Source organism: Callorhinchus milii, unplaced genomic scaffold, assembly GCF_018977255.1.
Source record: "Callorhinchus milii isolate IMCB2004 unplaced genomic scaffold, IMCB_Cmil_1.0 Scaffold5, whole genome shotgun sequence".
Taxonomy (NCBI): Eukaryota; Metazoa; Chordata; class Chondrichthyes; order Chimaeriformes; family Callorhinchidae; genus Callorhinchus; species Callorhinchus milii.
The window spans coordinates 53,570,890-53,584,729 of NW_024704746.1; the positions used below are offsets into that span (position 1 = coordinate 53,570,890).

Genomic DNA, 13,840 nt, shown 5'->3' on the forward strand with positions numbered 1-13,840 from the left:
CAATTCTCTGTGGAATTGTGGAATTCTCTGGGTTTCAGCTGATTTTTTCTCACAGCTTGGCATTACAGAAGTGATTGCCTCTAAGCTTTCATTTCCTTATCTCTGCCTGGCTACTTCCCTTAGCAGCATGGTTCATTGTGCATCATTGTGGAGTCCTGTAGCAAACCTCACAAGCAAGAGGACCCGGGTTCGATTCCTGGGCAGGACAAAACTTTAGGCAAGTTTTCTTACTCCATTCGCCTTTGTTATCAACTTATCAGTTAGTTGATTGGCATATCGCTTTCCAGGGGTAATAATCTTCCCCCCCACCAAAAAAATTGGCACTCAATCCACAACTGCTTGTTGGACACTGCTATGCGCAATTGACTACCGCATTTTGACCGCAGAATGCATAGTCAATCGATTTTACAATATACTCTGTGAAACTCTTTGAGACTTCTCAACGACGTGATAAGGTACAATATCAAATGCAAAGATCATCATATTATTACTGGATATGGATCCAATTTTAATCCAAGAAACTGTGACGTCGCAGATGTGAAAAGTACAAGCAGTTCTCCTGGCACAGGTGAGGTATTCTGAATCTGAGTTTAAGACACATTTTAGCAAAAAAGCTTTGTTTCCCTTTGGCTGTTAAAGAGTTGGATTTTGTTTATATATTTGCATGAAGATCTGTCAATTGCTGAAAGGTCCCATAATAAGGCAGGATCTTGTAACCGGGTTCCACTGTGCTTCCTTCTCAAATAATTTACATCTTGGTTTGAATATTATAGAGAATATATTTGTAATTTTAAACTTGTGGGAAAGGGAAGGTTTAAAAACAATTATTTCAACAAAAGTCACTTNAAAAAATCTTGATTGTGATGATAGAATAATGCAGCTACTTGGATTTAAGAAGTGTGAAGTTTGCTTACAAAATTGATCGAATGTTGAATATGTTTTTACTCGTTCCAGGGGTCTGGTTGCTCTTCAGACTCTGCGACAACTGGAACAGCTTACTGGCAAACCAGTTTATCAACTCTTTGACTATATATGTGGAGTCAGTACAGGTGAGTACAAGAAAAAAAAAACTTTTTGTTTTGTCTCATCAGACTGTTGGATTGTAGAAAGTTTACAAAGTGCCATTTGTATAGCTTTTTATTGACGCAAATGTGAAATTGTAATAAAATGATTGATTTAATGCTGTTTTATAAATATGACATACTCTTAATGTAACAGTTTGTTTTTACCATTACCACTGTTTGTGGGACACTGCTGTGCACAATTGGTTGCCGCTTTTTGCCCACAAAATATACAGTCAATTCACTTTACAGTATATTCTGTGAAGCGCTTTGAGATGCCCCAAAGACATGATGAGGCGCTATAGCAAATGCAAGGATTATTATTATTCCAAGGCCATTCTTAAGACCCTGCCCAAAAGTGAGTTTTTCATTCACATTGTCCAGACTGTTTGTGACGTTTTTTGAATCACACTGCATGTTCAGGTTCAAACACACATTCAAATAGAATATTTGGTAAAACTAAACATATCAATCTTTCCAATATATTTGCCGGCCTTCCTGCCTCATGAGCCCGTCACCCCCATCATGATCTAGATCCACTGGCTCTGTATCTCTGAGTGGAACAGCTTTAAGGTCATATTTGTTTTCATATGCTTCTATGACCTTGGCCCACCTACTTATGATCCTACAGCCCTAACTACTTACTCCAAAAATTGAATTATACCGCCCTCGACCTGCCCCATTTTAAAATACTGTCAGCTAAGTGGATAAGGCAATTTGGCACCACATCACCACCGGAACAAGCTAAACTGTTTTTAGGTCATTGCAGTAATTACACTTGACTGCATGAACCCAGGTCTGATTCAGCACACTGCAGAGGAAATACCGCTGAAAGTTCTCTTAAAATGCAATTTATAACATAATCTTGCATTTGATATAGTTTCTAATGATGATGTTGAGACGTCTCAAAGCTCGCCACAGAATGTATTTTTTTTCTTTTTGAGGGATTATTATTCCCAGAAAGCGATCCGCCTATTGACTAAAACTGGGTTCCTACTTACTGCTAGGAAAACCAAGGAGTGTTGAGTAAAGGAACTTGTCTGAGGTTTTGCCCCACCTGGGAATCGAACCTGGATCTTCTTGTTTGCGAGGGGAACATGCTAACCACTAAGCTACAGGATTCCACACAAAATATACTAATTTACCTTTTACCATTTTCAGGTGCAATATTAGCCTTTATGTTGGGATTGTTCCACATCTCGTTGGACGAATGTGAGGAAATGTACCACAAGCTGGGGTCAGATGTATTCAAGCAGAATGTCATAGTGGGAACAATGAAAATGAGCTGGAGCCATGCCTTTTATGAGAGTGAACCCTGGGAAAAAATACTGAAGTAAGTTTAAGTGCAAACTTTTTTTTAAAAAAGCACTCCTTGTGTTTTCTATTCCACAAAAATTCCTTTAGAAAAATTAACAGTTAAGAAATGTTTTAACTTGGATACATGTGGAGTCCCATAGCTTAGTGATAAGTGCTCTCCCTCGCAAGTGAGAGGATCCAGGTTTGATTCTCAGGCGGGGTGAAACCTTAGGCAGGTTTCCTTACTTAGAAGTTAAAATATGAATTCCCTCTGCAAATTTGCTTAGCTGTTGCTTCCAGTTGCTGAGCTACAGTTATATCATACCTGAAAGCTTTTCATATTGTGGTTCAAAGAAACCTTGTGATGCACAACTGCATGAAAGACAGACAGAGTCAAATCCTAAAGGACAGTGTGGTGCCATCATGCAGCAACAACAAATTGCATTTATAAAGCGTCCTTCATGCGGGACAGCATCTCAGAGCTCTTGACAGTGACGGAGACTGACGCTGATCCGAGGGGAGTAAGCAGGGGCTTCAGTCATGATCTGAAAGAAGGAAAGCAGGAGATAAGGCGGAGGGATTCAGCTTCTAGGCTTAGTGGCTGGAAGCGTGGCTGCCGATGGTGGAGGGGACAAGGAACAAGCAGGAGGCCAGAGCGAGCTGAGAGGAGGTGGAGGGTAGTAGAGTGGGGAGAATGCAAGTTGGAAAGATAGGGAGGTGCCAGGGCGTGAAAGGGATTTGTAAATTAGAGAGGATCTTGCAGTTGATGCGTTCTGTGATAGGGAACCAGTGGACCCTGGATTGATGGGGGGGTGGAGTTTATTGTTGGTGAGTATATGGGTGGCAGATGCACTGATGTGGCAATGGATAAAGCTGCAGAACAAAGTACAGTTCCTATCACTGCATGGTGAGCATTTTAACTCTGCCGTCAGGGTAAGTGTTCACCAACAAACAGTAGAGCAAGGAAAAATGGAATGTGAAGTTAACCTCAGCCATTTCTGAGCATCGTTACATGTATAGCTGATGTGTTTGTGTTGAGGTCATATTAACATCAGTTTCATGTTCTTAATTTCAGGGAAAGAATGAGTGAGAATTTAATGATTCAAACTGCAAGGGATCAGAACAGTATTAAAGTGAGTTTCTTGCTTATTTGTTTCTTTGTTTGTTAGTTCGTTTATTTATGCAAACATAAATATTTCATCTTAACTGGATATTGATCAGATCAGTTTGGAGCAAATTTTAACTGAAGTTCTGTTTACTTGTTCAGATGAACTTTAAAGATCCATTGGCACTATTTCTCTTTTCAGTATCCTGGTCAAAAATCATTGCGATTTTTAAAAAAATGATCGTTCATTTCCTGGCTGTTTGTGGAACTGTGCTGTGTCCAAATTGGCTGCTGTTTTCCTCTACAGATATATTCACTAAACTTGATAGAAAAAGTTTATGAAACATTTGGAGATGTTCCTGACATAAATGCTACATCATATGGAGTCGTATAATGTAGTGTATAGAGCGCAAGAGGAGCCGGGATTGATTCCTGGGCAGGACGAAATGTTAGACAAGTTTCCTTATTCCACATGCCTCTGTTTATCTAGCAGAAAGTAGGAACTCAATTGTTAATCAGTTGGTGGATCGCTTTAAATGGGTAGTAATCCCTCCAAAAAACAAAATTAAAAAAAATAAAAATTGGATCACTCAATCCACGGCTGTATGTTTGTGTCTATTGTACTATTGTGTCCAATTGGCTGCCGCGTTTCCCTCACAAAATACAGTGAATCTACTTTGCAATATATTCTGTGAAGCGTTTTTTTAAGGTTCTATATCAAATGCAAGGATTATTATTATTATAGACATTGCTGTTGCAGAGGTAAGGAGAATACGGTGATCCCAATACTTGTTTCGGGTGTTCACTTTCCATGTGTGTTGGGTGCCATTCATTATGAAAACATTTTTACTTACCTTCCGTGCTCGTGCACATCAAATGGATGTGTTAACAACCTGTGTTGTTAACGAGAAAATTGTGAGCTTCAAACGTAAACTGAAGGCAAGTTATTGGTGGAAGTAAATGATACACTGGTGTGATGTTCGTTTTTTGTATTGAGTGCATAATAATAATAATCCTTGCATTTGGTATAGTGCCTTATCACGTTTGGAGACATCTCAAAGCGCTTCATAGAATATACTGTAAAGTGAATTGATTGTATATTTTTTGGGCGAAACACAGCAGCCAATTGCTCACAGCAGTGTCCCACAAACAGTCATGGATTGAATAACCAATTTATTATTTTTTGAAGGAATTGTTACCCCCGGAAAAGCGATCCGCCAATTGACTAGCAACTGGGTTCCTACTTACTGCTAGATAAACAGAGGCATGGAGTAAGCAAACTAGCCCAATATTTCACTCTGCCCGGGAATCAAACCAAGGTCTCTTGCTTGCGAGGTGGGTGCTCTAACCACTGAGCTACAGGTCTCCAGTGGCCGATGTCCTTTTTTTGTCCCCTGGCATAACAGCACCATCCTTAGCACAGCACCTTGAGCACCAAACATGAAGAAATATACACTTGCTCATGCACTACATTCCTTTGCCTACAATTCCTGAAAGTGCTTTGTGACCTTTTGACCACAAAAGTCCTGTTACCCCCATGTTTTTTTGGCTATAGCTATACTCACCAACAACTGAAACATGTGGAAGAATGATGATAATTGTATTTAGAAGTACTTAATTGTATTTAGACGTCAAGAGGATTGGTCTGACCGCCATCGTTTTCACAGCAGATAATGATCCTGTACAACATCTTCTGTAACATGGATGGATTGACGAGATGAAATAGATCTGTGACAACTTGTTTCTGCTTCTCCGGAGTTTCATATTGCTGTTTTGTAACAGGGTGTAAGAGGACTTTGTGGATACCCAGTACAAAGTGCTATAAAACATTATTTTTTCTACTGCTTAAAACGTTCTTTTACTTTCTAGGTGGCTGCTGTAAGCACAATAGTGAACAAAGGGACACCTCTGAAAGCATTTGTCTTCAGGAACTACAACCACTTGCCCAGTGTGAGGTCGCACTATATGGGAGGCTGTCAATCTAAACTTTGGCAGGCAATCAGAGCGTCCTCAGCTGCACCAGGCTATTTTCAAGAATATGCAATAGGCAGTGACCTTCATCAGGTAAAGCTCACTTTAAAGTACTGGAAACACCTGGCTTTGCATTCATATTTTTTGCTCAACCGGGTGTCTGACGCATGCGGAAACTCATCCCCGTGCTTAAGAGTATTCAAACGAAACTGAGAATTCTATACATCCAACCTACACATGGAATTCCAGAGATAGATTGTTGGAATGGAATGTGCATTCCCAGGAGGATGCATCCTGCTTACCTGATTCCCGAGAGTATTTGGTGCAAGTTGGCAAGATTAGGGACCCCAGAGTGTGCGCTGGGGTAACTTGGAGTCTAATCAGCTAAAACCACATAACTTGCCATTGAGATCACTGTCTGGAAAGCTTTCCTGCTGCTTGTCCAGCTTGGACCATATTAGGGCTTTGGCTTGCAGGGTTGACAGGAGTTGAGTGGGGGTGGATTCCCTGCCCCCAGACCAGTCACTGAGGCTGGCTGTGCTGTCATCAGAAGTGCCCTGGAGTATAGCAGACCCATCTTGCTCAGGAACTGGACTAGAGACTGTCACTCAGGGTTGATTCCACTGCCAAGCATGTAACCTTGGAACCAGTTCAGCTCCTAGAAGTTAGTAAAACTTTCATAAGTCTCCTCTTTAAAATTTGTATACTCACCTAAGTCGTACATTCACTTGAGTCCCAGTCAATTTCCTATCAAAACCACTTAGATTTCTTTACTCTAGTTGTATTAATCACCTCCTAACTCGTAACACCGCTCCCCTACCCGTCATTATTCCCACACTTACTGGCTGCTTGGATCGCAGGAAATGACATCCTGACCCATCGACATGGGCGCACTTACCAGCCAGCTGCATTGAATCGTGGGAAACATAGTTTTCATTTGTTGACGCATACGCAGAAGAATTCCATTTCCTGCGATTTCAACATTTGCTGTAAGTGCACATGTAGTGACGGGTCAAGACACATTGAATCGTGGGGAGTGTAGTCTTAAGCCGTCACTGCTTAGGCATTTACTGGCTGCAATGACGTATCTAGGCATCAGGTGTGACCCACATACCTATCACTCCGCAGGCTTCCCATCACTGAACAGATTGATTTCAAGATCCTTTCATCTTCAAATCCCTTCATGCCCCAGTATCTCGCTACCTCCGACCTGCTTACTCCCCAAACTCACTCAAGCCTCCTGCTTGTCCCTTGTGCCCTCTGTTCCACTTTCAATGGCTGCGCTTTCAGCCACTATGCCATGAAACTCTTGAACACTCTCCCTCAATCCCTCCATCTTGCCCCCTCCTTCTCCATCCTCAGGTAGCTCTGAAGACCTGACTCTTCAATCATGTTTACGGTGACTTCCCCCCCCGGCTCAGTGTCGTGCTCTACCACTGTTCAGCATGCTGAGACCCAACCCTGTGCGAGGGGCGCTAAGAACATGAGAAATAGGAGCAGGAGTAGGTCATTCGCCCCCTCAAGCCTGCTCCGCCATTTAATAAGATCATGGCTGATCTTCTAACCTAATTCCATTTACCCGCCCTATCCCCATATCCCTTAATCCCTTTAGTTTTTAAAAATCAATCAATCTCAGTCTTCAATATGTTTGGTGACTGAGTACCCACAACCTTTTGGGGTAGAGAATTCCGTAAATTCACTACACTCTGAGTGAAAAAATGTTTTCTCAACTCAGTTCTAAAAGGCTGACCTTTAATCCCGAGACTATGACCACTTGTTTTAGATTCTCCAACCAGGGAAAACAGTCTCACAATATCTATCCTGTCAAGACTCTTAAGAATCTTATAGGGGTTTTCTATAAGATCACCTCTAATCCTTCTATATTCTAGAGAATATAGGTCTAGTCTACTCAGTCTCCTCGTAGGTCAACCCCCTCATTCCAGGAATCATCCTTGTGAACCTACGTTGCACCCCGTCTAAGGCGAGTATATCCTTTCTTAGATAAGGAGACCAAAACTGCACACAATATTCTAGGTCCTCCCTAGGTCCAACAAATGGACGTCCTCCCAAAGTGAAAGGCGCTCTATAAATGGAATCTTGTTGTTGTTGTAGGTGCGGTTTCACCAAGGCCCTATACAATTGCAGCAAGACTTAAAAATAATAATAATAATAATCCTTGCATTTGATATCGCGCTTTTCACGTCTTCTCGACGTCCCAAAGCGCTTCACAGGATATACTGTAAAGTGAATTGACTGCATATTTGTGGGCGAATGTGGCAGCCAATTGCGCACAGCAATGTCCCACAATTGAAAATGACCAATTTATTATTGTTTTGTTTTTTTGGAGGGATTATCATTAGGTGTGTGGAGTAAGGAAACTTGCCCAAGGTTTCGCTCTGCCTGGAATTGAACTCAGGTCTCTCACTTGCAAAGCGAGTGCTCTGACAACTGAGCTACAGGACTTCCCTATTCTTGTACTGTAACCCCTTTGCAATAAACGCTAACATGCTATTAGCCTTTCTAATTGCTTGTTATACCTGCATATTAGCTCATCTATCCAACACCAACTACAAGGCGATGCTGGACTTCCTTGAAACCAAAGTTGAGGGGATCCGCTCAGCTGCCTCTACCCTTCCATCTACTACTCCCTCCCAATATCCCCCTCACACCCCAGCCCCTACCCATCCCTCCCTCCACACCTTCAAACCTGTCTCCCACTCCTCCCTCACCACCACCACCACTAATAACCCGCATGAAACCGATCACCTTCTCCCTTGACCCCATCCCTACCCCTCTCTTTACCTCCTAGCTCCACCTCCTTGCCCCTCTACTCGCAGACATCATAAACCTCTCCCTGTTCCCTGCCACTGTTCCTTATCCTTAAAAACCCTCCCCGGACCCATCCCAGCTCTCAAACTACCACCCATCTTCAACTTCCCGTTCCTGGAATGAATTGTCGCTTTCCAGCTTTTGCTCCTTTCTCTCCCGCCACTCCCTTCTCAAACCCCTTCAATCAGGTTTCCATGCTGCCCGCAGCGCAGAAACAGCTTTGGTCAAAGTGACAAATTACATTTTGTCCATCTGCGACTAGGGCTCCCTCTGCCTCCTCGTCCTCCTTGACCTCTCTGCTGACTCCGATACCGTTGACCACTGTATCCTCCTCCACAGCCTCTCCTCTCACCTCAACCTTCGTAGTTCTGTCCTTGAATGGTTCAGATCCTACCTCTCATATAGTCTCTACTTCATCTCCGCAAACAGTTTCGGCTCTAGCCCCCACACCACCTTGTGCGTCATTCCTCAGGGCTCTGCCCTTGGTCCCCTCCTCTTCAATATCTATGTGCACTCTCTTGGTGACATCATCCACAGACGTGGGATCAACTTCCACATGTATGTAGATGACACATAACTATCTCTCGGCCTCCACCCTTGACTCCAGGACCACTGGTGCCCTGACAGACTGTCTGTCAGACATCAAGTCCTGGATGAGAGCTAACTTTCTTCAGTTCAACGTCAACAAGACTGAGGCTCTCCTGATTGGCACTCATCAGCGCCTCCACACCTCAGCCGCTGACAACATCAGTATCCATGGATGCAACTCCACCTTACTAAGCCAGTCCGGAAGCTTGGTGTCTTGTTTGACCCTCAACTATCCTTTCTACCCCACATTCATGCCATGACCCGCTCTGCCTTCCCCCACCTCCGCAACATTGCTCGCCCAGCTCTGCCACTGTCTCACACCGCAGGCCCTCGAAACCTTCAATACACGCTTTCATAACATCCAGGCTTGACTATGCAAACTCTCTACCTGTCAGCCTCCCCAACTCCTCCATCCATAGGCTGCAGATCATTCAGAATTCCGTAGCCCATGTCATCTCCCATACCAGGTTCCATCATCCTATCACCCCCATCCTCGCCCGACTCCACTGGCTTCCCATCACACAGAGGATACAGTTCAAGATCCTGGTCCTCACCGTCAAAGCCCTCCATCGTTTTGCTTCCTCTTCTGCGACTTTCTAACCCCCTACCATCCGGCCGGTCCCTCCGCTCAGCGCGCTCTGGCCTGCTTCACGTCGCCCGTCTCACTCGCCCTACCATTGGCGGGCCTTCAACCACTCTGCCTCCACCCTCTGGAACTCCATCCCGCAGCCACTCTGCCTCGCCCCCTCCCTTGCCTCCTTCAAGAGCCATCTCAAGACCCATCTCAAGACCCTCCTCTTCAATCGTACCTTCAGTCACCCTCCTTCCACTCTGCCCTCCACCCTTCCCGCACCCGACCCCAGCTCAGGTCCAAAACACTGATTGTTCAGCTCCTTGGGACATCCTCCCAATGCAAAAAGTGCTATACAAATGTAATTGTTGTTAAAACTAGGTTCAGAATAATATGGGGAAAACAAATTATCTTTAGAGCATCACTTCCTTTCACCTTGATGTGCTGTCTTTCCACTTTAATCCCACATCCATGAACATTTGTAGCACATCTGCTCACAACACAGTCATGATTCTGTGAGAATGATTCTGTGCCTGCTCTTTTTTAACAGGAATTGCTGTGTGAACAGGAAGGTTGAACGACAAAGAGAATTTATTTGTTAGTTTTTAAATAATGGGAAGAGGAGTAAAACCAACAACAACAATAATTTGCATTTATATAGCGTCGTACACGCCAGGCAGCGTCCCAGAGCGCTTAAACGTCCGAAGTTGGTCTTCCTGCTTCCTACCTCTGTGACCTTCTAAACCCTTCCAATCTGTCCGCTCCTTCCGCTTGGCGGGTCCTTGCCTGCTCCACTTCGCCCACCCTGCCCGCTCCACAATGGCAATCTGGCTTTTAGTCTTTCTGCCCCCCCCCTCCCCCCCCTGAAACTCCATCCCAGAGCCCCTCCACCTCGCTCCCTCCATTGCCTTCTTCAAGACTGATCTCAAGACCTTCCTCTTCGACTGCACCTTTGGTCTTCTTGCCACCCCACCACCCTACACCCCTCGTAACGCCAGCCTGCAGCTCAGGTGCAAACCCTTCACTGTCTAGCATCTTGGGACGTCCCCTGATGTGAAAATGCAATTGGTGTTGGTGTTCTCATTCTGTATGTAAAATTGAATAGAGTTAATGTAGCTATCAAGCTACCGGCCCATCTCTAACCTCCCCTTCCTGTCCAAGGTCCTGGAACGAGTTGTCGCCTCCCAGCTGCGCTCTTTCCTCTCCACCCATTCATTATTTGAACCCCTTCAGTCGGGTTTCCGTGCTGCCCATAGTACAGAAACTGCCCTGGTCAAGGTCACCAATGACATCCTGACCATCTGCGAACAGGGCTCCCTCGTCCTCCTCGACCTATCGGCAGCATTCGATACGGTCGACCACACTATCCTCCTCCACCGCTTGTCCTCCCACCTCAACCTTCAAGGCCCTGACCTTGAGTGGTTTAGGTCGTACCTCTCCCACAGTCTTCATTTTGTTTCCACGAATGGTTTTTCCTCCAGCCCCCACACTGTCTCGTGCGGTGTCCCTCAGGGCTCTGTCCTCGGTCCCCTCCTCTTCACCCTCTATATGCTCCCCCTTGGTGACATCATCCGCAGACATGGGGTTAACTTCCACATGTATGCAGATGACACCCAACTCTACCTTTCCTCCTCTACTCTCAACTCCACGACCACCGATGTCCTGACAGCTGCCTGTCCGACATCGAGTCCTGGACGAGAGACAACTTTCTTCAGTTTTATGCACACGTTGAGTGCGTAAAACTGAGGCCCTCCTGATTGGCTCACATCAGCGCCTCCGCACCTCAGGCGCCGACACCATCAGCATCCAAGGCTGCACTCTCCACCTCTCAAAGCCGGTCAGGAACCTCGGGGTTCTGTTTGACCCTGAGCTGTCCTTTCTCCATCATATCTGCGCCACAACTGGCACTGCCTTCCATCACCTCCGGAATATCGCCAGACTACGGCACTACCTCACCCCTCACGCTGCTGAAACCCTGGTCCATGCCTTTATCACCTCAAGACTGGACTATGGGAACTCTCTCCTCCCCGGCCTTCCCGGCACCTCCCTCCACAAGCTGCAGGTCATTCAGAACTCTGCAGCTCGTGTACTGTCCCACACCAGGCTTCGCGACCACATCACTCCCACCCTCGCTCGCCTCCACTGGCTCCCCATCCCCCAGAGGATCGAATTCAAGATCCTCATCCTCACCTACAAGGCCATTCACGGCCTTGCTCCCTCCTACCTCTCCGACCTGCTATTCCCCTACTTATCTGCCCGTACCCTCCGTTCCTCTGGCTCGGGTCTGCTCCACATCCCCCGCCCCAACCGCCCTACCATCGGTGGCCGGGCCTTCAGCCTCTCAGCCCCGAGGCTCTGGAACTCCATCCCCAGTGCCTTCGCCGCCTCCTCCCTTTCCTCCTTCAAGGCCGGTCTCAAGACCTTTCTCTTTGACCGTGCCTTCAGCTCCCCTCTCGACTCTCTACCCCCTTCTCGCTCCCTACCTTCCCTCCCCTCACCATTTCCCCCCTGCTCGGGTCCTGACCCAACTGTACAGCGTCTTGGGACGTCCTCCCGACGTGAAAGGCGCTCTATAAAATGGAATCTTGTTGTTGTTGTTGCTCAAAGTTTATTTCTGGTTGCTTTTTCAGTTCCAGAAATGTAGTGGCTTCATGTTTTGGATTCTTTAAAGTGTGTTCCAGTTAAGAATTGTTGCAATTTTTCTCTCTTTTACCCATGTTGCAGGATGGCGGTTTGCTTATTAACAATCCTTGTGCATTGGCTATACATGAGTGCAAGTGTCTGTGGCCAAACACACCACTTCAGTGCGTAATCTCTCTCGGAACAGGACGCTACGAAACCTTGGGGAAAAACAGTGCAACCTACACAAGCCTCAAAACTAAACTGACTAATGTTATCAGCAGTGCAACTGATACAGAAGGTTTGTGGTGGTTTCATATTGAAATGTATTTTAAAAATGTACAGTATTGGCATTATCAACAATGAAACGCCCATGTCTGAAGTAATTTCTGTCAGTGTGCAGATCATATTTCAAATGCAAGGATTATTTATTATTAACCGATGGATCCTTTATTTATGATATTCCTTAAAGGCAATCATTCTCAGTTGCTTTTTGCTCTATGAATATTTCAGAAGTTCACACCATGCTTGACGCTCTTTTACCTCCAAATACCTACTTCCGGTTCAACCCCTTTATGAGTGAGGATGTGGTCCTTGACGAGAGCCGCAGGGAGAAACTGAACCAATTGCAAATGGACGGAACCCGGTATCTCGAACGAAATGAACTCAAGCTGAAGAAAGCTGCCGAGGTACTCTGTCAAGAGAAGGGCACATTTCAAAAGATGTACGACTGGTTCAAATTGAAGGCAGACATGTATGATGGTCTTCCTCTAACTTCTAAACTATAAAAAGTTTGGATTCCATTCCAAGAGCTCTTTCAGTCTAATTCTGCCAGTACTGATAAATCTAACCGGTCTATGAAAGCTGAGGCGTCATAAGGAGTAGATTAAATTTAGAAAGTAATACTCTTAGTGCAAGTGTATATAAAGAAACATCGACTGGGTTCTGGATTAAACGCTACTCATTCTCTCATCATTGCTTGTTTCGCTTGACTTAAGCCCAAATTCTATTAACACCCTTTGTACTCTCAACGTACTTTCTCCCTAAGTATTCTTCCATCACTTGTCTACTCTGCTTGCTTGGATTATTTATTCCGGCCAGTAATTTGAATTTTTTTTTTCCGATTTAAATGCCGAGATATGTGCAAGTATTAAATGCAATTGAAAACGTCTATTTGATCATGTCGATAAAAGTTGCAATTCATTTATTTTCTAAAATTAGAAAAAACTGTTATACCAGGAGTTTGTCAGATTATCGACCAATTAAGGCACATACACGTTGAATCCTGTACCTTAGTGATTAGAGCACTCGCCTCCCAAGCGAGAGGATCTGGGTTTGATTCCCAGGCAGAGCGAAACACAAGATAAGTTTCCTTACTCTACACGCCTCTGTTTACCTAGCAGTAAGTAGGAATAATCCCATATAAAAAAAATTGGTCACTCAATCCACGACTGTTTGTGGGACACTGCTGTGGGCAATTGGGTTTCGCTTTTTACCCATAAAATATACAGTCAATTCACTCTACAGTATAATCTGTAAAGTGGTTTGAGAGATCTCAAAGATGTGATAAATGCAAGGATTATTATTGTTAGTTTATTATTCCCTGAACTGTACAGTGTAGCATTCAACTCCCCCAAACAACTATTGAAATTATTTTGAAGTACAATATTGCTGCTCAGTGTTCTTAATGTAGGACCTCAGTGTTCATATGTAGAATGGTTAATGAAAAAATTGTTCCTGCCTTTTGTGTTTGTGCGTGTATAGTATATATATATAGCGCAAGTATATATATATATACAC

At 44.6% G+C, this 13,840-nt stretch overlaps 1 protein-coding gene across 3 annotated transcripts in view; it reads left to right on the forward strand.

Annotated features, from left to right (window-relative positions):
• The window catches only part of pnpla8 (patatin-like phospholipase domain containing 8), a 29,366-nt gene extending 16,351 nt beyond the window's left edge, over positions 1-13,015 (forward strand). For all 3 annotated transcript variants that reach the window (XM_007905138.2, XM_007905142.2, XM_007905143.2), the window contains exons 5-10: positions 955-1,049; positions 2,223-2,394; positions 3,433-3,490; positions 5,332-5,526; positions 12,146-12,341; positions 12,554-13,015. In XM_007905138.2, coding sequence (XP_007903329.1) covers positions 955-1,049; positions 2,223-2,394; positions 3,433-3,490; positions 5,332-5,526; positions 12,146-12,341; positions 12,554-12,828 — 991 coding nt within the window. In that variant the 3' untranslated portion in view covers positions 12,829-13,015. The remainder of the gene's footprint in view (positions 1-954; positions 1,050-2,222; positions 2,395-3,432; positions 3,491-5,331; positions 5,527-12,145; positions 12,342-12,553) is intronic.
• The last annotated feature ends 825 nt before the right edge of the window (positions 13,016-13,840 follow it).